Raw genomic sequence first — 23,592 nt, forward strand, 5'->3', positions numbered from 1 at the left:
TGCGCGTTGCATATGACGCACACAGCGTCAATCATCATCGTTGTGCGTGTCATGCATGGCATGCATGTGGGGTGGCGCTTGGCTGCGTGGGCTCGGGTGGGGGCTCTCCAGCATGCGGGGGGCATCCGACGTGGAGGGCTGGCCGGCGGATGGAGGAGGCATCCCTCTGAAGCGGCACTGTGGGGTTCTCTGGCGGCTGGCAGACATTAGATGCATCCCCCCCCGAAGCAGCACTGTGGTGTTCTTCTTCGGATGACGGACGGAGGAGATGGCGCTGCAGCACCCGGCACCCGACAGGTACAGACCCCGGGTTCTGGAACGTATCGTCGGTGTTGCCCTATTTTCTATGGGAAACTTTGCTTTGATAAACGAGCGTTTTGGATTACGAGCATGCTCCTGAAACGGATTATGCTCGTAATCCAAGGTACCACTGTATCTAAGACTTACTTTGTAGCAAATTTTACCCCCTCTTTTACTAAGGTGCGCTAGCCAATTTAAAAGCTAACGTGCCCATAGAATATAATGGACGCGTTAGCGTTTAGTGCGTGCTAAATCGGCCTTAGTAAAAGGACCCCTTAATTTTTAAAACATGGCTACAAGTTACTTTGCATATGACTTCAAAAATTTATAAAAATGGAATATATTGCTGCCATAAATGTTGAGAGGTGCCCCAAAAAAAGCAGAGAGTCATTAGGTTCCTAAAGAGGGGCAACACTATAAATGCAATTATCAATAAGTAAATTTAGAAAGTGAAACGGGGTGTCCTCATTGTGTAAAGTCAGCGAAAGGAGAGCAAACTCCAGCGCTTAACAGTAAAACACAGGTTAACCAACCCGTGCCTGCACATCATCACTGGACACCGCCGTTGTGCTCAAAGTAAATAATGAATTATAAATAACTTAAATAGTGATTTAAATACATTTGTTAATCACACAAGTGCTTAGGAAAAGCAGGAAGCCCGCTAGAAGAACCCCCCAGCCAACTCCAAAAAAGGTAGACTCAGACTTAACTTGCTCGTATATCCATTGGTCTGTGATCAAAACAGGAAGATAACATTGTACTCATCCATAAGTTAAGGTTCAACCCAGCTTTGTTTCGGAAATGAAAAACGTCCCTTCCTCAGGAACCCATTACCTTTCTGGAGAAAAATTGTCATCAAGGAGGACAAGCTGTTAGAGCACTGAGCCAGCTGAGCGGAGGGTGGAGCATTTGTGCATATGTGGTTGTGTGTATGTCAGTGAAGGAGTACTGGGAAAAATTGAGGAGATTATGAATATAAGAATAGCCTTACTGTATCAGACCAATGGCCAAATCAAGCACTGGCACCCAGAGGAACCTAAAAAGATTTGAAGCTTAATCATGCAGTGTCTCTTGGCTATATGAAGTGAGATTGCATTTGGATGAAAGCACAATAAACTGCCAGATGCAAGAGAGTTTTGTAAGAGGCAAGCAATTTATATTACCAGAATAGACTGAGTCTTGCAGAGGGAGAATCTTACAAGGATGGAAGCAATTTGGAAGAAATATTTTATTAACCATCCTTTTAAGCAAAACCAAATCAAATACTGGAATTGGCTACAATGAATATTGGAATTGAGATGACAGGAGATTAATGGGAAAACAGCATATGGTTACAAGAATCACACCCAGTACTCAGTAGATGATTGGTGGTGGGGAAAGGAGAAATTGGACAGATAAGAGAGTAGTTTAGGGTGGGAGTGATTTAATGAACAGAAAGGGGAATGGGGTAGGAGTTGAGAGAGAGAGAGAACTCCCAGCATTTTTCTGCGGAAAAACAAATTGGCTTGTTGATGTTTACAGATGGAAGTTTATTAAAAGAAACAAAACTGAATTACAGAAATGTCATTGTCAACAGATTTCAAAGGATAAATTTTACAGTTTAACAATAGGATGTTCTATGGCAACTGTTTATTTCCTTGTTTCTTCACCATTAGTTAATAGTACATAGAAACCACTTGCAAATTACATGGTTCAGTCACTAGGGGCTGGATTCTGTAAATGGCGCCATTATCATAGAAACATAGAAAGATGACGGCAGATAAGGGCTACAGCCCATCAAGTCTGCCCACACCATTGACCCTCCCTTTTAAGTCTATTGACCCCCTTAAGTATAATTGTAATTATACTGCCACTCTACTGACCCGCTCTTTCAAGTCTATACCCTAGTGACCCTATCCTTTGGCATGACCCTCGTAGGGATCCCACATAGGTATCCCATTTATTCTTGAAGTCTGGGATGCTGCGTGCCTCGATCACCTGCACTCAATCACTCTCTCTGTGAAGAAGTACTTCCTGGCGTCTCCACGAAACTTCCCTCCCCTGAGTTTCGTTAAAGGTAGGCGTTGGAAATGTAGGCCAGGGTCTTTTTTTTTTTAAAGGCCTAAATTTCTGGCACCTATCTTTGACGAGAATCGTGTCTAAGGAGGCACCTTAGAATGCCTAAGGTCATTTCTGACATTAGATGTTCTATTGTGCCTAATTAAGGTGCCATTTATATGGGCCTCCATTCATCATCACCATTAAGAAAGCTATATAGTCCCATCACAGCAAAGCAAACGTTCTTGACCTGAAGGAGGCACTTTGGCTTCTGAAAGCTAGTCAAAAATTGCATTTAGTAAGTCCAATAAAAAAGCATCATCTTATTTTCATTTTTTGTTTTTATATATTAACCTTCAAAGTAGACTATGGGGGGAGGGTTGTTATCAGTTAAAACGAGCTATTTTACTGTTAACCAGTGTTATTAGTGCATAAAATTGACCTGTGCTAAATTAGCACAAGTTAGTGGTAAAATAACTTGTCTTAACAGTAGCCCATGTTGATAACTCTGTCCCCCACCCCAACACAACTACCACACTATTTTAACAAAAAAACAAAAAAAAAAACCATGAAACGCACACCTTAATTTCTAAGAGCCAGCTCAGCAGGGATAGGGATGGATATGGTGTGTGTGTCTTGACCAGTAGAGTAGAGAACAGGGGGAGGCAGTTTAAAAGGATCAAATCCCTAAACAGGCATATTTTTTTTGTGCTATAGAAGTTGAATCTGCGTCTTCCACACAAAAGAATTCTACCTTTTAAAAAACCAGCTGGTCTAGAGGGTTTCCTTGGGCTGGCATGCCTTTCCCCTTCTTTCAACGCCAGTCCGACATCGCCCTCATCCTCCCCATTTTGCTGACAAACTGGCCACAGCAGCAATTTTGAAGCACTGCTTTCAGCCCCCTATTTGCTTTCCTTCTGCCTTGGTCCACCTCCAATGATGTAATTTCCTGTTTCCTCGTGGGTGGACCCAGCAAAAGGAAAACATGGAGGGGGCTGCAAGCAACACTTCAGAATCACTGCTGCAGCCAGTTTGTCAACAAGACAGGGAAGGTGAGGGTGATTTCGGACCAATGCTGAAAGAAGGGGGAAGGCATGCTAGCCCACAGGGCCCCCCCCCCCAAAGTTGTGGGGCTCATGGAAGTTGCCCTGTTTGCTTTCCCCTAACACTGGCCCTGGTTGTAGGTGCAGCTCAACAACCTGCAAAGATACTGATTAATTGAAACATTAAGCAGCCAGCCTGAGAGAGGATCAACATTGTGCAATCTGCTTTTTGAAGAATAAGGAGCCAGTATAGTTCTTGTGAGAGTCAAGTTAATATAGTGAAGTGTTGCAGGTATTGCTGCTAGTCCAGGAAGCTGGATTTTGGAGGCTCTGTGCCTGTGATCAGTGTGTATTCACGCAGAGAGATACAAACAGAAAACAGTGCAGTCTTGCTGTTTAATAGAATAAAAGCATGAGTCTGGATTCTGAAGGTTTTTACATAACATCATAAGCTATTTTATCCCAGGACAAGCAGGCAGCATATTCTTGACTGATGGGTGACGCCACCGACGGAGCCCCGGTACGGACAATTTTAGAGTGATTGCACTCTAAGAACTTTAGAAAGTTCTAGCTAGGCCGCACCGCGCGTGCGCGAGTGACTTCCCGCCCGACGGAGGCGCGCGGTCCCCAGTTTCTTAGTTTCCGCGGAGCTAAGAAGACGCGTGTTTCCAACGGCTGTTGGAAAATTTTTTTCATTGATACTCGCCTTCCCGCTCGCGCGTTCTTTTTCTTCGAGAATTATTCTCTTTCTTATTTTATTCGTTTGTGTTAAAAAAAAAAAAAAAATTTAACTTTTTTTCGATTTTTTTCGGTCAGCCCCGGCGGGGCCTGTTGGCACCATCGAAGCCTCGAGCTTCGATTTTGCTACAGCCGTTTTTCCATTCATGCCCCGTCACCGGGTTTTAAAAAGTGCCAGCGGTGTGCGCGCCCTATATCTCTTTCCGACCCGCACAAGTGGTGCCTACAGTGTCTGGGTCCGGACCACAGGGCTGAAACCTGCACCCGCTGTAGTTCTCTTCAAAAGAGAACTTTGAAAAACCGGCAAATACAACAGCGGATCCTGTTCGGTACCGCTATGGAAGTTCCTCCGGTATCGACGTCGGCAACTTCCTCCAAACCGACACCGACAGTTTCGGCACCGCAAACTACATCCCCGGTGTCGCAACCAGTAGGTAAGCCGACTAAGAAGCCTTCCCCTACTGTCCTTGGGCCGCCAGTCGAGCAAGCAGTGAGCCAAGTCCTGCAGACTGCGCGCCGGCCCCGTAAGCGCTCCGCTCCCATTGAAGTTACTGCCTCATCATCGGCATCGACTTCACCCGAGTGTCGAGCTGCACCGCAGGTACCGAGCAAGAAAAAAGCGGTACCGGTGCCATCGGGACCAACGTTGGATGAGCGTATTGCCTCTATCCTTCAGGCCCAACTTAAGGAGCAACTGCAACAATTGCTCCCGGCTCTATTGACTCCGAGCCTTCCAGTGTCGGTACCTACTGAGCCTTCGGTGCCGATTGTCGATCAGCCTCTATTATCGGCATCGACATTATTGGCACCGCAGAAATCTTTATCCATGCCTATTCTATCAGCAGAACCAAAGTCTCATTGACGCACTGTTCCTTCAGCTTCTGATCCGGTACCAGTCTCTGAAACTCGTACCGCTGTACAGTCACCAGGTACCGTATCGACCCGTTCGGGGAAATCGGTACGCAAGACCAAACATACCGAGACATCCACTCCACTCTCTCAGGGCCATCTTCAATCGATACGGGACCCTGACTTGTGGGACGACTCTGATGATCCCCTCGGTACCGAGGAAGATTATTCGTCTGATGAGGATGATCCATCGGTGCAAGATCCTGCTACTAAACCAGAGCACTCCTCCTTCACCAAATTCTTAAGGGAGATGTCAGACACTCTTTCTATTCCTCTAGAGTCTGACTCTAAAAAATCCAAAGCGTTTCTCGATGCTTTGGATTTTGACCAACCTCCCAAAGAGTTTTTAAAGTTGCCCCTCCATGACATCTTGAGGGAAACTTTCTATAAAAATTTGGAAACTCCTTTGACAATACCAGGAGCCCTGAGAAAACTAGAATCTCTTTATAAAGTGATTCCTATTCCAGGGTTTGACAAACACCAACTTCCCCATGAGTCTCTGCTGGTGGAGTCGACCCTGAAGAAATCTACGGGAGCTAGTGTTTACGCCTCTGTCCCTCCTGGCAGAGAGGGCAAGGCCATGGATAAATTTGGGAAACGCCTTTACCAAAATGCGATGTTGGCCAACCGTTCAGGTAACTATGTGTTTCACTTCTCTTTTTACCTCAAACATCTCATCCAACAGGTGACCTCTTTTCAAAAGTATATTCCGGACCGTAAACTTCCTGCTTTTCAGCAATGCACCTCTAGCCTTTTGCAACTCAGAAAGTTTATGGTCCGTTCAATTTATGATACTTTTGAACTGACATCACGGGCCACTGCTATGTCTGTGGCAATGAGAAGGTTGGCATGGCTTCGAGTATCAGACCTGGATGTGAACCACCAGGACCGACTTGCCAATGCGCCCTGCCTAGGGGATGAGCTGTTTGGGGAGTCCATGGATACCACCACCCAAAAGTTATCTGCCCATGAAACTAGGTGGGACACCTTGTTAAGAAACAAGAAGAAACCTCCTCGTCCATTTAGACAACAATCTGCGTATCAGAGGAGATTTTCGGCTCGGCCGGCTCAGCCTCATCCTCCCCAACCTCGGAGGCAATGCCAACAGCACCAACAGGCTCGTCAGCAGCAACAGCCTAACGTTAAACCTGCTTCTCAACCTAAGCCGACACAGCCCTTTTGACTCCCTTCTCCAGGGCATTGCCAGTCTTCCTCCCTCCTGTTCTCTTCCTCAGCCCATAGGAGGTCGACTTCGAATTTTTCTCTCTCGCTGGGAAGTAATCACCTCCGACCAGTGGGTTCTTTCAATCATAACCCACGGCTACTCCCTAAACTTCCAGACTCCTCCACCATTAGGCCTGCCAAAAGAGTCTGCTTCCACCCACTCTCAGTCCCTCCTACTGGCTCAGGAGGTTCACTCCCTCCTTCTTCTCAATGCCATCGAACCAGTTCCTCAAGACCAGCAAGGCCTGGGATTTTACTCCCGGTACTTTCTAGTACCCAAAAAGACCGGAGACCTCAGACCAATATTAGATCTCAGAGATCTCAACAAGTGTCTGGTCAAGGAGAAGTTCAAAATGTTATCTCTTGCAACCCTATATCCTCTTCTCTCTCAGGGCGACTGGCTATGCTCTCTCGATCTCAAGGAGGCGTACACTCACATTCCTATCCATCTAACGTCCAGGCTATATCTACGCTTCCTCGTCAACCAGCATCATTACCAGTACAAGGTGTTACCCTTCGGTCTAGCCTCCTCTCCCAGGGTATTCACCAAATGTCTGATTGTGGTCGCGGCTTATCTCCGCTCTCACAATTTTCAAGTCTTCCCTTATCTGGACGACTGGCTGATCAAGGCTTATTCTCCTCAGGCCGTTCAACTTGCCACCAATCAGACCATTCTCTTCCTTCAACTGTTAGGGTTCGAAATCAATCTACCAAAGTCGCATCTAATTCCAACTCAGCAACTTCAATTCATTGGCGCCATTCTGGACACACTTCAGATGAGGGCATTTCTTCCAACAAATCGCCTTCACAACATTCTTCATCTCTGTCAACGGATGTTGCAGCAAAAGTCCATCTCTGCAAATCACATGATGGTGCTCTTGGGGCACATGGCCTCCACAGTGCATGTCACCCCCTTCGCACTTCTCCACCTACGTACTCCTCAATGGACCTTAGCGAACCAGTGGTCCCAAGCGACGGATCCTTGTTCACAACTCATATCTGTGACCTCGTCTCTTCGGCAGTCGCTTCTTTGGTGGTTGACATCTTCAAATCTATCCAGAGGTCTGCTATTCCATCTACCTCCTCATCAACTGGTCATCACCACGGATTCCTCCCCCTATGCATGGGGAGCTCACTTGAACGAGTTCCAAACTCAGGGGTTTTGGACTACCCAGGAAAAGAAACACCACATCAATTTCCTGGAACTCCGAGCGATGTTTTACGCCCTCAAGGCTTTTCAACATCTTCTTTTTCCTCAGGTACTACTCATTTGCACAGACAACCAAATTGCAATGTACTACATCAACAAACAGGGAGGGACGGGATCCCGTCTCTTGTGTCAGGAAGCTCAAAGAATTTGGACCTGGGCGACTGCTCGTCACTTATTCCTGAAGGCGGTCTACATCCAAGGGGAACAGAATTGCTTAGCAGACAATCTCAGCAGAATTCTTCAACCTCACGAATGGACTCTCGATCCCTTGACCCTCCAGTCCATTTTCTCTCAATGGGGCACACCTCAAGTGGATCTTTTTGCAGCTCCCCACAACCATCAACTGCCCCTGTTTTGCTCCAGACTTTACTCTCCTCACCGTCTGGAACCCGATGCATTTCTCCTGGATTGGACCAATCTCTTCCTTTATGCATTTCCTCCTCTTCCGCTCATGCTGCGCACATTATTCAAACTCAAGAGGGAACAAGCCACCATGATTCTCATTGCTCCACGGTGGCCAAGACAGCATTGGTTCTCCCTTCTACTTCAACTCAGTTCCAGGGAACCCATTCCTCTTCCACTGTTTCCTTCACTTCTTACGCAGCATCAGCAAACTCTACTTCATCCCAGCTTACAGTCTCTGCACCTGACAGCTTGGTATCTCTCGGGCTGACTTCGGCTCACTCTCTCCTTTCTCAGCCTGTCCGTTCTATTATTGATGCCTCCAGGAAACCGGCTACTCTTCAATGTTACCAACAAAAGTGGTCTCGGTTTTCTTCCTGGTGCCTCTTGCATCACCATAATCCCATGTCTATAGCAGTAGGACTGGTGTTAGACTATCTTCTGTCCCTATCTGACTCTGGTCTTAAATCCTCTTCGATAAGAGTTCACCTTAGTGCTATTGCAGCTTTTCATGAGCCGATTCATGGAAAACCCCTCTCAGCTCATCCCTTGGTTTCTAGGTTCATGAAGGGCCTTTTCAACGTGAAGCCACCTCTTAGGGCCCCTCCTGTTGTATGGGATCTTAATGTGGTTCTTTCTACGTTAATGAAACCTCCTTTCGAACCTTTGGCCACAGCGCATTTTTAATTTCTAACTTAGAAAGTGGTCTTTCTTATAGCTCTCACTTCTGCCAGGAGGGTCAGTGAGCTCCATGCACTGGTGGCTGATCCACCTTTCACTGTTTTTCATCATGATAAGGTCGTCCTCCGTACACATCCAAAATTCCTTCCTAAGGTTGTGTCTGAGTTTCATCTTAATCAATCCATCGTCCTACCTGTTTTTTTCCCAAAGCCTCATTCTAATCCAGGTGAACAGGCTTTGCATACCTTGGACTGTAAACGTGCTCTGGCTTACTATCTTGAACGCACCAAACCTCACAGATCATCTCCTCAACTGTTTTTGTCCTTTGATCCTAACAAGTTGGGTCATCCTGTATCTAAACGCACCCTGTCCAATTGGCTTGCTGCTTGCGTTTCATTCTGTTATGCTCAGTCGGGCCTGACACTGGAAGGTTCTGTCACGGGCCACAAAATTAGAGCTATGGCAGCGTCTGTAGTTTTCCTCCGTTCCACTTCCATTGAGGAAATCTGCAAGGCTGCTACTTGGTCCTCAGTTCATACTTTTACATCTCACTATTGTCTGGATGCATTCTCCAGACGGGATGGACACTTCGGCCAATCTGTTTTACAAAATTTGTTTTCCTAATGGCCAACCTTCCCTCCATCCCTCTTTTTGTTAGCTTGGAGGTCACCCATCAGTCAAGAATATGCTGCCTGCTTGTCCTGGGATAAAGCACAGTTACTTACCGTAACAGGTGTTATCCAGGGACAGCAGGCAGATATTCTTGCGTCCCTCCCACCTCCCCGGGTTGGCTTCTTAGCTGGCTTATCCTAACTGGGGACCGCGCGCCTCCGTCGGGTGGGAAGGCACTCGCGCACGCGCGGTGCGGCCTAGCTAGAACTTTCTAAAGTTCTTAGAGTGCGATCACTCTAAAATTGTCCGTACCGGGGCTCCGTCGGTGCCATCACCCATCAGTCAAGAATATCTGCCTGCTGTCCCTGGATAACACCTGTTACGGTAAGTAACTGTGCTTTATATGCAGCAATAGCCATTCAGTTCAAAGCAATGAACAATATAAGAGCCAGCTAACTCTAGAAATTACAGTGTTTAAAAATTATCCCCAGTAAAATTACAGTAAAACATACAGAAGCCTCAATGCATTATGGTTGCTCAGACAGAAATTTATCTAATTGTGGTAGTAGAAAACATATAGTAACTGCCTTTTTTCTATGATGAACCTTTGGAGTAAAAAAGTTTTAACGTGTCGAAGGAAATCCTGAAAGGATAATGTTAACAAAAAGGAAGCAATATCCTTACCAAACCTGATGGCCTGAAAGGAGAACAATTTCTCTACTCAAGATGTCTTTTTTTTTTTTTTTTTCCTTGTAAAGATGGAAAAGTGAATGGATTTATAACAGTAGTAAGTCTAGAATGCATTGCAAAGCAAAATGGTGCCATGCCATATAATGCCTTCATATAATGCCTTATTTAAGAAGCAACAATAAAGTCCCAAAGGAAAAACAAGATACTTAAGTCATGGTCCCCAAAGAAAGGGCTTGCCTTGGGAATTGTGTACTATATGGAGTTAGTCACAAAGAAGTTCCACAAATATGTATATGTAATACAAATAATTAAAATATTTAAATGGTGAAGGAGCGCCCTCTGTGGGGTTGTGAGCTCTGAAGACCTGCTCAACTGAGCCGTTCTAATGCTCTTAATACAACAGAGCCGGCACCACTAAATGGGCCAACTGCACACCATCATCGGGCCACCTCATGTGTGCAATTTGTGCTATAAATTAATTCAATGAAAAATATTCATGTCAAAAAAAACTGTGGCAAAAATAATAACTACCATGTAACATACAAAACCCACTAAAGCCAAACCCGTAGACCCACTGGCGATAAGATTGAAAAATCAATTCAAGTACTTAGCTGCTTCAAACGCAGTTGGGCAGGTCTTCAGAGCTCACAACCCAACAGTGAGGTGCTCCTTCACCATTTAAATATTTTAATTATTTGTATTACATATACACATTTGTGGAACTTCTATGTGATTGTAACTCCATATAGTATACAATTCCCAAGGCAAGCCCTTTCTTTTGGGACCATGACTTTTAAATATCTTATTTAAGAAGCAGGCAAATTTAAATAAAATTCCGGCCTATAGAGGAAGCCAATGAGGTGTTTTTGTTTTTTTTTAATATGGTATGATGTAACTCTTATGTTTTCTCAATGACTATATTGGACATATAGCTATATTCGGGATTGTTTTTTTATCAATAGTCCAGAAGACTTAACCACAAGGCTTGCAGGACCAGGAGGAATTGTTCTCCCTCAAAATATTTATGCATAAGTGCAAATGTTTTTTGTACCAAAGAGTTTACCTGAGACTACATTGAGAGTTTGTTACCTAACTAGATTCCCAAAATTTTTATCATTAAAGAAAGTTGATGGTCTTTTTGTTCTAGATGTACAAAGGGGCTTTTTTGTTGGACCCTGAAAGGTAGTCTCAAATTCTAGATTGATTGCCTAATTCTTCTTCACTTGCATCACTATCCATGCAATCTGTTGATGACGTTTGGCTTTTTTTGTTGTTGTTGTTGCTGCTGCTGTTCTTTTACTGGTTAACTGAAGCCTTACAATTGCGTTCTTGGTTTAGGGCTTTTGATTTGCAATCTGCTTTCTACTGTATAAGTCTTGAACCAGATCAGCACTGCCCAGTGGGACACAGAGCTGTAATTGTAAGTTCCTTTTGTGGCTTTTGTGGAAAAGCATATCATCCTTAAAACATTCCACTAAATGCCACAATACAGATAAAGCTATTACTCCTGCGTCATGTTCCTGGCAACTGCTGTGTAAGAAAAGTAGCAGCTTTTATGCTGTGTCAATCACATGTGCATTCTAGAACATTACAACCCATGGCAAATAGTTACACTAGCAGCAGTAGAAACTGCGGTTTCCAAAGGAAGAAAAGATTAAGGCAAGCAAAGAAGCAGAGAAGTTCTAAGGTTACCTGAGGCACTTTAGCTTTAAAGAAGAGGGTAATGAAACATTCCAGCACAGATAAGAAGGCAATTGTAAGCTCTCTGCATCTAGCTAAACGCATGATAAAATCTGGAATGGTTAAAATGACTGTGCACTGCGAGTCTTTCAGATTTTCCTGGGCACAAGAAGTTACATGAAAGACATTACATGATTAGAGAGAGAGTTCAAGTTTCTCAGTTCACTAAATATTAAGTTCTTGAAAGAGATGCAGAATGGAACAGACTGAAATTGTAATACTTGTGCTGTTTTCCTAAACTCGGCAGATACTTCTCCCTTCAAGCCACGCACCCTCTAGGGTTTGATGATGCTGTGCGGTTGGAAATTGAATCCAATATCTGCAGAGAAGGTGGGCCACTCCCTGACTGCTTCACCACTCCTTTACAGCAGGCCTGGACCACCATGGAGAAGGTAAGGTGCTAACTTCTGACACGTCAGCGGATAGGCAGTGCTTTTAAGATTGTTAGTCTGGGGAGAGGAGGAGAATTCCTTAAAACGAACTGCAGCAGAAAAGTCAAGCCTCCATCAAAAATGAATCTTTATACAACATTACAATATCTGGAAGCATGACTTCTATAAGACTAAACCCTTTTAGGTAAAATCTGTGCATCTGTCTCCAGGAAAATATGTTTGTTAAACAGTCATCACAAAAAACTGATATATCCATTCTCATTCTTGAGAAGAAACCGGAATTTACTATTTCTGTAAACACCTTAGTTATGGTTACCTTTCATGTCATAATTAGTAAATGACTGAAAAATTATGCTTGTAAACCATAGACCTGGGTACAATGTATACATTCAGGCACTTTCCCCTTCAATAATCTAACAGAGCTTTATTCCACGTAAATGGGGCTTTATCACTGGTAGCAGCCTACCTCAATTCTGAGTTCTTGAGCATGGTCACATTGTTCTTTTGTTTAATGTTTTGTTTGTACCTCTGTGATTTACTCAAATATATTACATTTTGAAAAACTTCTGAGGATCTCTGAATTTTATTTCCCAGGACGTTCCTTGCAGTTATTTTTCCACGTTATGATTTATTTTCTAAATGTATTGTATTCTGGGGCTTCAGTGTTCCATGTCTTGCATAGTTATTAATCATATCTAGTAAAATGCCAAGAGATCTCATGTGTGCATTTTTTCTTTTTTTTGTTATGATCTGTTACATTTTCTCCCCTGAACTTTTAGAATCTCATGAGAACATAGGAATAGTCATATTGGGTCAAACCAGTGGTCCATCTAGCCCAATATCCTGTTTCCACAGTAGAGAGTTGCGCGGGGACAGAAATCAATCCAGTCCCTGCCCGTCCCCGTTGGAATCAAACCCGTCCCCGCCCGTCCCTATAAACTTCAGAAATAGTTATTTCATTTAATTATGCTACTGAATTAAAGGCTCTGGTAGAGACCCATTTACATATAAGCAAAGACACTTTATTAATTTGGAAATATTAATTGAGAAGAACACATACTTTGTAAACGGGTTTCTACCAGAGCCTCTAATGTAAATATAAAATAGAAATACTCAGCTGATAAGGACTTTTCTTTGCAGTTGGGGTCCCTTTTGCCAAGCTTGGCAAGCAGCAGTAGCGTCCGAGTCACAGATGCTGGCACCTCAGTGGCTCATGGATGCTGCCAGCGATTGCTGCGCTTGGTGGAGGGGAGTTTTGGCCGTCTCTAGAGGAGGTCCTCTGCTGGTGGTGCTTGGGGATCCCCACCAGCCACAGCAAGGGCCAGCAAGTACTTCAACATTGTAGAAATAAAATCAGAAATGCATTTCCTTTTCTTTTGAATACAATATAAAGACATCTGCTATATACATTTCCCAAAGCTAATATATTTTACTCAATAAATTCCGTTTTTTACCTTTGTTGTCTGGAAACTTATTTTTCCATCAAGTTGGTCCCAGTTTTTTTCCCTGCTATCCCATCTACTGTAAATTCTTCTGTTACTGTCCATTGGTTCCTCCTACCATGGTCCAGCATTTATCCCTTTCTCATCTTTTGCCCCTGCCCACCAGCCCCATGCCTGACATTTCTCCTTCTGTTGTATCACCCCTCTCCAGCACCATGCCACATCTCTCCCTCCATTCCCTTCACCATTATGTCCAACATTCCTCCCTCTTGCATCCCTTTCAATCTGTCCCACTGTTCCCTTTCCACCACAACATTTCTCTCTCATCTTTCTCTTCCCTTTCATCTGTACCTCACTCCCTCCCTATGACCAAAAATTCTCCTCTTTTTTCCATTCCTTTTGTACACGACCATCTACCACGCCCAATTCTCCCTTTCTATTCCCTCCCACACCTCAGTATCTCTTTCCCTCCCTTCCTCTCTCCCAAGTTCATGCCTTCTGTGTCCAAAAACGTACTCCCTCTTCACCCCCTCCCTTCTGTGTCCCGTGTTGGCCTCCCACATTCGAGTCCAGATAACAGCAGGGGTTGGAGGCAGCTTGAGCCGAGAGGCTCATCTTCTTTTCCTGCCTGCAGCATGCCACATGTAGCTGACACAGAAATCTTTCCCCAACGTCTGAGGGAAGGCTTCACGTCAGTCACGTGCAGCGAAACTTGGAATCACCAAAGATGAAACTTCAAAAACTTTTTCTGGGTCAGACCATATTCTAAAACTGCAATCAATGCACAGATATCAGTAACTTATTTCTTTGGTTCTTGATGTATAGAAATTCTACCCAACCCCATATGAGAAGCATTGAGTGGGTGGAGTTTCATACTGAAGGAGAGAGCAGAGAGGTAGATTTGAGGAGGTGGAGCGCTCATTGTCTGTACTAGCACTTTGTCCTCTCCTCGAGCATAAAACTCCGCCCATTCAATGCAGTTTCTAATGACAACGACCATAGCAATAGAATTGAAAGGTAGGCGGCCCTGGGCAATTAGCTGGGTTTGTTCTGTTGTAGCTAAGCCCCTATGTCCAAACCTTGTGAAATCGGAAAATATACATTTGAAGACTCTCTCAGTTGTCTATGCCCCCTTTTCTAGTAGTAACAGCAGCCGACTCCATGAAGGAAGTGACATTAAAAACCTGCATGGCAGAGGGCTTTTCATGTGTTTTCTTTCACAGAGAACCTCCCACCGCAACACATGCTGCTCCAATCAATGCATTCTATACAGGAGGGAGTTGTTCGGGGTTCTACTCCCAGTTCCTGCTCTTTTTACCTGCTGCCGGAACTTTCAAACTGCTACGTTAAAACACAAAAGCCATGCAGGTCGGCAAGTCACGGAGCTTAGCAGTGTCCACATTCGGCCCTGCACATGACTGACGCGAAGCCTTTCCTCCAACGTTGGAGGAAGACTTCCGGGTCAGCTACGTGTGGCGTGCTGCAGGCAGGAAAAAAAGAAGATGAGCCTCTTGGCTCGAGCTGCCTCCAACCCCGCAGGATCCCCGTGACCACAAGGGGTGTCCCCATGGGATCCCCGCAACCCAGGGGGGTGTCCCCATGGGATCCCTGTGACCCAATGGGGGAACCCGCGGAATCCCCGTCGTCCCCGTTCCCATGCAGCTCTCTATTCCACAGTAGCCAATCTAGGTCACAAGTACCTGGTGGAATCCCAAATAGTAGCAGCATTTCATGCTACCAATCCCAGGGCAAGCAGTGGTCTCCAGGAACTTGTCTAAACCGTTTTTAAACCCAGCTACACTAATCACTGGCACCATATCATCTGGCAATGAGTTCCAGAGCTTTACTATTCGTTGAGTGAAAAAATATTTCCTCCCATTTATTTTAAAGATATTAAATGTCATTGCATTAAGAGAGTTGAAAACCAGGGCCCCCGTTCTGTGAGAAAATCAGGAGGATTATTGACTGGAAATTTTTGACATATTTTCATTTAGAAACCCATGCAAGGATTACACAAATAAGGAAGAGTAACTGAAAAAATAGACTTACGTTTTTTTTATATATATAAAATTTATCATACCACCTTACCAGTCAAAAGATCATTAAAGTAGTTTACAATAAGAACATTACAATACCATACAATACAAACAATGGTAAAGTAAAATTCAACAAAAGAACAAAAATATAAAATTTAAAACTAAGGGGTCATTTTACTAAGGCATGCTAAATGCTAACGCGTCCATTATATTCTATGGACACGTTAGCGTTTAGCGTGCACTAAATCGGCTAGCGCACCTTAGTAAAAGAGGAAAAATTAGAAACTAATGAAATAAAGAAAGCATAATACAATCGATGACTGATCAAGATATGATAGCACCTAACTGCTGAGGACAGCTCAAAACCGTGATTATTTGTTTGTTTGTTTTTAAATGATAAAATTTGTCTTTAATAACCAGTGGAAGACTGTTTCACAGTACTGCAGCAGCAATTATATAATATCAGGATCAAAGCTTTACAAAGTGTACTGTCAGATTAAGAAGCAGTAGATTAAAGAAAAGAGTATGTAGCTGTTACTGATGGTAAAATGTATTACTTTTTGTGCAATATACACTCACTCGTGCCTCCGTCACTTGCTAGGTTTCTTTCTCTACCATTTCACTAAGATAGCAGCACCAATTCTCTTTCTAGGTTTTTTTGCCTGGCTTCTTGTCCAGCAATCTGTATTACAAATACTTGAATGATCTCATCCATTCAGTGCGAGGGGATGAGTATGCGTGGGGGAGTGTCATACTGCCTGGACAAGGCCCCAGTAATTCTCCTGACCATGAGTCTAGCACAGGCTCCTCCGATAGCTCTGGCTCACAGGTAAGAACTCTCCGAGCATGCTTTCTTAAATTGCTTTAGTGTTTCAATACTTAGAATATCAAGCTCTGATTTCTGTTGCCTGTATGGCAGCAGTACGATATCTAGCCATTCTGATGAAGATTAGAAAACCAGAACATTTGTCTACAGTAGAGCTGAAGCCAAAAAGAGATGGCTGATTCTGCTGATGCATTTCAACGCTGTGTATATCTCTGCTGCTGCAACATGGCCATGAAAAAAGGCAAATATTATACTCGGAAAAATATTACTCCCACTATTCTCAAGAAGTGCATATAACTCTGTGACTTTTCTCTATACGGAAAAAGGCCTCAGATATGGAGCCTATGCACAGTCATAGACTGGATTGATCGGCGTAGTTACTACACTCCTTGCTCTAGTCATCGGCCATCCTTCATTTTATCTAATTTCCTATTTTATCATTTGTTTCATGCACATCTCTGTTTATACTGAAAAGAGTGACTCATTTGTTACTTAGCTTGGAATGCCCAGAACTCGGCCCTGAAAACAGCAGTTTCAGTCAGTTCCGCGAAACGCCGGCCGCGTTGGCATTTGTGCAGAGGCATTCATGAGACCGAACAGTGTGTTGAAGCTAAGTAACAAATGAGTCACTCTTTTCAGTATAAACAGAGATGTGCATGAAACAAATGATAAAATAGGAAATTAGATAAAATGAAGGAGTATGTGATAAAAAATATTAAAAAATATAAAAATTTTATTTTTTAGTAATATAAGGTTACAAGTTTTTATAAAATCTAAATACTCTAAGTTAATTAAAGATTTAAAGGCAAGGGTTTTTATGGCCGATGACTGGAGCAAGGAGTGTGGTAACTATGCCGATCAATCCAGTCTATGACTGTGCATAGGCTCCATATCAGAGGCCTTTTTCCGTATAGAGAAAAGTCACAGAGTTATATGCACTTCTCGAGAATAGTGGGAGTAATATTTTTCTGAGTATAATATTTGACTATATACACCACTTGGGTTAGTTTATTTAGGCATGAAAAAAGGCAGACATTGCAGCATGGTACATGGCAGTCCTAGAATAGTAAATGCAAGAGGTGGAAAGGCCACAAATAACCAGAATGAGAGCAAGAGTCCAAAATGAAGATACTATATAAAAAACAAAGCAGCAAAATCCAGATGAATGGATGTACTAAGGACCCAACATGGACCATGTTTCGACAGCCTATACCTTCATCGGGAGTCGTATTATCCTACGCTGCGTCTTCTTGACTTTTCTCTTACAAGAAAAAAACCCTGCCAATATTCAGCCGTCGGCATTCTTTTATATATTGATCATCGCTGGCTAAATTAGACCTGGATATTTAGAGGCTGATTCTACAAACAGGTGTCCCAATTGTAGATGGCAGTAGGCATCCTACTGCCATCTTGCAGCCAATCGTGATGCACTTTTTTAAAAAAGCTCCCCGGGGCAGGACACCTACATTGTAGGCATTTGTCACGGGTCTAGGGAAACGCATAGGGACACCTAAGTTTGCCCATGGTTTTGCCCGGAAGTGGCCATGAATGAGTTTAAGCGGCCCTAGGTGTCTCCCTAGAGTCACAACAGACACCTGAAATGTAAGCCTGCAAAAGACCTTTAAAAGTAGACATGGCCGGCTTAGCTGAGCCCGGCAAGGGAATCTCCCCGATCAGCTGAGTCAGCAAGACTGCCCAAAGTCATGGCTTCGGAGAGTCCTGCCGGCTGAGCTGATCAGGGATTTGTGTTGCGATCAGCTCAGTTATCCACGTCTATAAAGGTCTCTAACCAGCACTGGGCACCGGTTAGAGAATCAGAGGGTTAGGCGTCGGTCCGTTAGGGCAGATGTGATTCTGTTTAGGACGTCGGTACACAATTCTCAACCGCTTCTTAGGCAGCCGCTGAGACCGGCATCCTATACAGAATCAGTCCCTTAGTGTGCTGAATTTCAACCGGGAATAGCCCTCCCCCAACGTGAGGAGGCCCAAGCAGAAGCAAAAACCCCCTTGTTCCTTCTCCCGGCAGCTCCAGCAGAAAAATGGCTGCCATATTCTCTAGCTGTAGTCTCATGTTTCTAGAGCAGCCTCATGCTGAAAGAAGTCATTTATTCTTGAATGTAAAACCTTAGCAGCTGAAATCAACAGAGGACAGGGCCATCATTTTAATGTAAATTCATGAAACCTTTCTTTTATATCATTAGGATTTGCAAACTGAATGTTTACAGTTAATTTTATGAGTATGATTAGCTAGGACTAAACATAGAACAAGCCACAAAAGGCACAGGATGAATATTATCTGTAATTTGACTTTTATGTCTGGATAGTGCATCCACTGAGTTTGATTTCTCCTAGTGTGAGGCCAGGGCTGTCAGCAGAATGTAGTGGCATACATAGAGGAGAAAGGGTCTCACCCCCTAGATCTTTGAACTTCTATAGTTTTCAGAGGAGCTGAGTGTGGTAGGACTGAAAACAGAAAAGAGCCACCCTTTCATGCCAGCCACAGCATAAGCTTTAACTTTGTGTGTGTAACATGTATAGAATATTTCAAGTTTTATTAAAATTTGATAAAACGCTTATGTATTCTAGGCGTTTTACAATTGAAAAATTAAAAGGGGGGAAATAACAATGACAAATTAAACAAGCACGTAAAGTAAACTTACAATGAAAACAGTGGAGAACTACAAAATTTTAAAGGAAAGAAGATGTAGAAGGGAAAAACAAAAGGTGAAGAGGGCGAGTGCAGTAGGAAGAAGGAATCGAATTTGGCAAAGAAAGGGTATCTTATTCATTGGCAACTTTAAAAAGGAAGCATTTTAATCTGCCTTTAAATTTGTCAAGGTCAGATGTGTCTGTGTTGCTCCTTCATTCGTATAATTGTGGCATTGTTGAAGTCCATGGCAAAAACTTTCTGATTGATGGAAATTATATTGTGACAAGCAGGGCTATGTCTAAATATGTAAGTACTGTTCAGAAAATGAAAAAGTAATAATTTAACAATTAAGATACTACTGCTACTGAGTGTTGATAGTTTTGCTGCTCTAGACACTAATGTTAGAAATCTTTGTTGCAGGCCAGTGTCAAAAAGGCTAACGTTAAAATCTTGAAAAATTTTGATGAAGCAATAATTGTAGATGCTGCAAGTCTTGATCCAGAAACTTTATATCAAAGAACATATGCAGGGTAAGGTCTGTTCACTATCTGACGCTTTGTTTCCACCTCAGACCTAGAATGTCCTCATACAGTGTCTATTCAAAAATCTAATGGTGGGGCAGGAGTGTGGCAATTCTCTAATAAACTTCACCTTTGCTGCCACTCCCTGCTGAATTGTTCTCCCTTTTCACCATCCCTTCAGTCTTAGAAGACCCTCTCGTGTAGGACCTTGAACAGAGAGCAGTTCAGCTTGTCAGGTTCTCTTTCTGCCTCTTCCCAAATCTGTCATGGGTACCCCACAGGCATGTAGATTTTCATGATATCCACAATGAATATGCATGAGAAATTTATGAATGGCGGTCTCCAAACTATATAAATTTATCTCATGCTGAATTCTCTGCTGTCTGTAGGACCACCAGGACAGGTATGGGTAGCCCTTTCTTAAGATGCATCATTTAACCCTCTCTTAGCTGGGTCTTCCTTACTGCACCACAGCATATGAAAATATAAGTATTAATAACACCCAATGGGTGTTGCATACATTAAAATAAATACTTTTTTGGGGAGGTAACACACATGTATTTGGAGTAAAAGTATATTCCATGCTCAAATATGTGATCAGCCTTATTCTACAGTGCTAGGCAATTCCAATCCTCGACTATTGCAAGCATTTAAATTTTCAGAATATTCACAGTAAATATGCATGAAAAAAATTTGCATACAACAGAGTCAACACATAACTAGAGCTGTATACGATGACTGAATATCTAAGTTGCCTACACCATTCCCTTCTTCACCGGTAACTCAAGTTTATTAAAATTTGATATCCCGCCTTATCCATATTCAAAGCGGTTTTACAAAATTAGAATAACAAATTAACTGTTAAAAAACAAAAAAGGGCAAAGAACTAAACCATAAGACATAAAAACATGAGATAAAGACAAACAAATAGACAATGACTAACTGGAACGAAAGGAAGAAGAGAAGGAACTACAATATTTGTATAGCAAAGAACAGAAGGTAATTAAGTCTTTTGATTTTGTTTTAAATAATAAATACCCCCTAAACAAATAAATAAATAAAACAGGTGGTTGAATAAACCCAGGAAATCATCACTCTCTTACCCCACCCCACTTGTCTTGTATCCTCCAGTCAGCTTTTGTGCCTTTCTGGGATGGCAACACCTAAAAGTATTACAAATGTAAATACTGTATTTTATTCTGCTAGAAAAGGTTATAGTTCTGTGATTATATTTGCATTTTCAAAGCAGAGGCATTGCCAGATGACCAGTTTTGGGCAGGTCTAAGCCAAACTCAGTGGGCACAAAATTTTCCTTACACCTCCTTGTTCTGCCCATGCTCCAGCATCTCTTCCTGTCTTTTCCCCTCCTCACACTGCCTACAAACCGGCATCTCTCCTCCTTAACATACCTTTTTAAAACTTCCCTTCTAGAGGTTGTCGAAGGCGAGCAGTGATCCACACACTCTCCTTATACTAGTCCCAGAGCCTTCCCTCTGATACTGTTCTGCCTGTCTGGAAACAGGAAGCTGGGTCTGAAGAAAGGCTCTGTGCCCGGCAGGAGCAGTATGTATGAATTGCTGCTCACTGCCAGTGATTTCCAAAAGTGACATTTTAAAGCTACACCTGTTAGAGAGGTAGATGGTGGGTTCTTAGACTGTCGGTGATTTGGAGAAGTTAAAGTGGGTGGGCTATGGAAGTGGTATAGCCTTGGGGGTCTATACCCCCCACCCACGCACACTTTGGGCTCAAACCTGCTGCACCCCAAAGCCCCGCCATCCAAAGAAATTGGGTGCCTGAGCCACTCCCCTCCTTAAGCTGCTTCTGTAATGCAGAAGTTTATGGCATGCCTCGAGCCACTGATGCTGGGACGTCTCCTCATGCATGCTCAGTTCATGCAAGAACTGAGTAGAGCCCCAACATTGACAGCTGGAGACACGCTGCGAACTTCCATATTAAAGAAGCAGCACAAACAGGAGGGGAGCAGCTCGGACACCAAATTTCTTTGGCAGATGGGGCTTTGGCATCTCTGCCAGCAAAGGTATTTTTAACACACATGTGGCAGGGGAGGAGGAGGGAATGTTCCCCCCTTCTCTCAATCCACCCTTGCCCCCGCCCCCCCCCCCCAAAAAAAAAAAAAAAAAAAAAAAGGATGGCTAGAGTATGATGGAGTGAGACAGGCATGGTTGGGTGAAGGAAAGGTGACACCTGTGTCCACTGTAAATGGACAGTGGCTCACTTTTGAAAAACACCATGTTGCTCTAGTGCAGGTGCAGTAGTTGCCTTACTTTCCCCCAGTACCTTTGTTACTGATAGTAATATGCGCACTGCAGGGAATGATGTGTCAAAAAAATGCACCAAAATAATAAACTTATTAGACACAGCAGTATTTGCTGTATTCTAGAAATACATGCAGGTACTTCAACACTTGGCTCCCAATCAGCCGTAGTCCTCTAATCTAGCAACTTCTATTGGCCACATTTTAGTCTCCGTTGGATCCTTTTTTGTGTTCAACAGCACTGTGACAGAAATACTGTGTTATTGGCATCAATAAAATGATTTGCTTATCAATGTTTTTGATACATTGCCATATGACCACCAGGCTTCAAATCTGCCTTCCTTTAGTTTATTATCAAGTTACCAAACATGTTTGAAATATGCATTATCCCAGGACAAGCAGGCAGGTATTCTCACTAGTGGGTGATGTCATCCGACAGAGCCCCGATACGGACATCTTGCAAGCATGTCTTGCTTGAAGAAACTCAGAAGTTTCGAGATGCCCGCACCGCGCATGCGCCAGTGCCTTCCCGCCCGATGTACCGGGCGTGTCTCCTCAGTTCTTTTCTTTCCGCGGAGCTGAGAAGTTTCACTTCAATCTGCGCTGACTGAATTTCAGTATATTTGCCTTCTTTACTACCGCGTTTTGTTGTTTCTTTGATTTATTTCAAGTTTTAAGTTGTTTTTAAAAAAAAAAAAATTATTAAAATTATTTCTTCCGGCGATTCGGCCGGGCCGGCCTCGTGGCTTAGGCCGAGCGCCTTCGACCTAGCGGCGACCATTTTCCGGCCTATGTCCCGGCCAATCACTGGTTTTAAAAAGTGGAGCAAGTGCCAGCGTGCGATTTCGTTGACGGACCCGCATCGACACTGTCTTCAGTATCTTGGTCCAGAACACGTTCCGAAATCGTGCCGGCCTTGTTCCACGCTCACTGCGCGATCGTTCAAACGGCGCTGCTTACTTTGGGAGTCGATGTTTAAGATGGAGTCTGCTAAAGAGCCGTCTGCTTCAACTTCCACTGCGGTTTCACCAGTTCGTTCGAAGCCTGCATCGACAACTCCTGCATCTAGCATCGTGAAGCCGGCATCGTTCACCCCGACTTCTGCTTCCGGTTCAGCATCGGTGCCTGTCCCCGTCTCCTCGGCTCAGGTACCGCCTTCCACTGTCCCTCCGGTGGTCATCAAAGTGCCTAAAGCTAGCAAGCAAAAGCACTTGGCCACTAAGGAGCGCGAAGACCGTGCTGGAGGACCCCCTTTCGGAGCGGATCCCTCCATATCGGCTTCGCTGCGATCCCTGCTGGAAGCTCAGTTTGTCGAGCTTATGCAGTCTATGGGACCCCGGCTTATCGCCTCCATTCAGGGTGACCTCCCGGTTTCGGTCCCGGGGGGCGGCCCGCCCCCTCCCCCTCCTCCTCGTCGTACGATCTCTCTGCTCGACGAGGAGGATCGGCGGAGGGCGGCGGATGTTTCCAGGCGGGCTTCGTTTAGTGATATGCCGCCTTTGGAGCCCATCACGCCCCCTCGACAGCAGAGTGCTGTGTCAGCCCCTGATAGTCGAAGTCCTGGGCATACTGCATCGCAGAAAGAGTTCTTCCGCACTCCATACCAGACCTGGGTGGCACTGCGTGAGTCCGCATCCTTACCACCTCTGCGATCCACTGCTTCAAGTCCTATCCATTCCTTGGAGGCTTCGGGGGATCGTGCGATGCACAGAAGATCTCGCTCCCCATCCCGTCACCGGGAGGGGCATCGATCTCGACACTCATCTCGACACTCCTCACGTCATTCGGAGGTGTCCCCGCAAAAGAAGATCCAGCGTATGGGATACTCCTCGTCAGATTTATCCCCGCCTGAGGGACCGGAGTA

At 44.1% G+C, this 23,592-nt stretch overlaps 1 protein-coding gene across 1 annotated transcript in view; it reads left to right on the forward strand.

The window, feature by feature from the left end:
- The window catches only part of AKAP10 (A-kinase anchoring protein 10), a 109,227-nt gene that overhangs the window by 60,643 nt on the left and 24,992 nt on the right, over nucleotides 1–23,592 (forward strand). The window contains exons 9-11 of the mRNA XM_033922735.1: nucleotides 11,834–11,978; nucleotides 16,109–16,285; nucleotides 19,353–19,462. Coding sequence (XP_033778626.1) covers nucleotides 11,834–11,978; nucleotides 16,109–16,285; nucleotides 19,353–19,462 — 432 coding nt within the window. The remainder of the gene's footprint in view (nucleotides 1–11,833; nucleotides 11,979–16,108; nucleotides 16,286–19,352; nucleotides 19,463–23,592) is intronic.

This window comes from Geotrypetes seraphini, chromosome 15 (assembly GCF_902459505.1).
Source record: "Geotrypetes seraphini chromosome 15, aGeoSer1.1, whole genome shotgun sequence".
Classification (NCBI taxonomy): domain Eukaryota; kingdom Metazoa; phylum Chordata; class Amphibia; order Gymnophiona; family Dermophiidae; genus Geotrypetes; species Geotrypetes seraphini.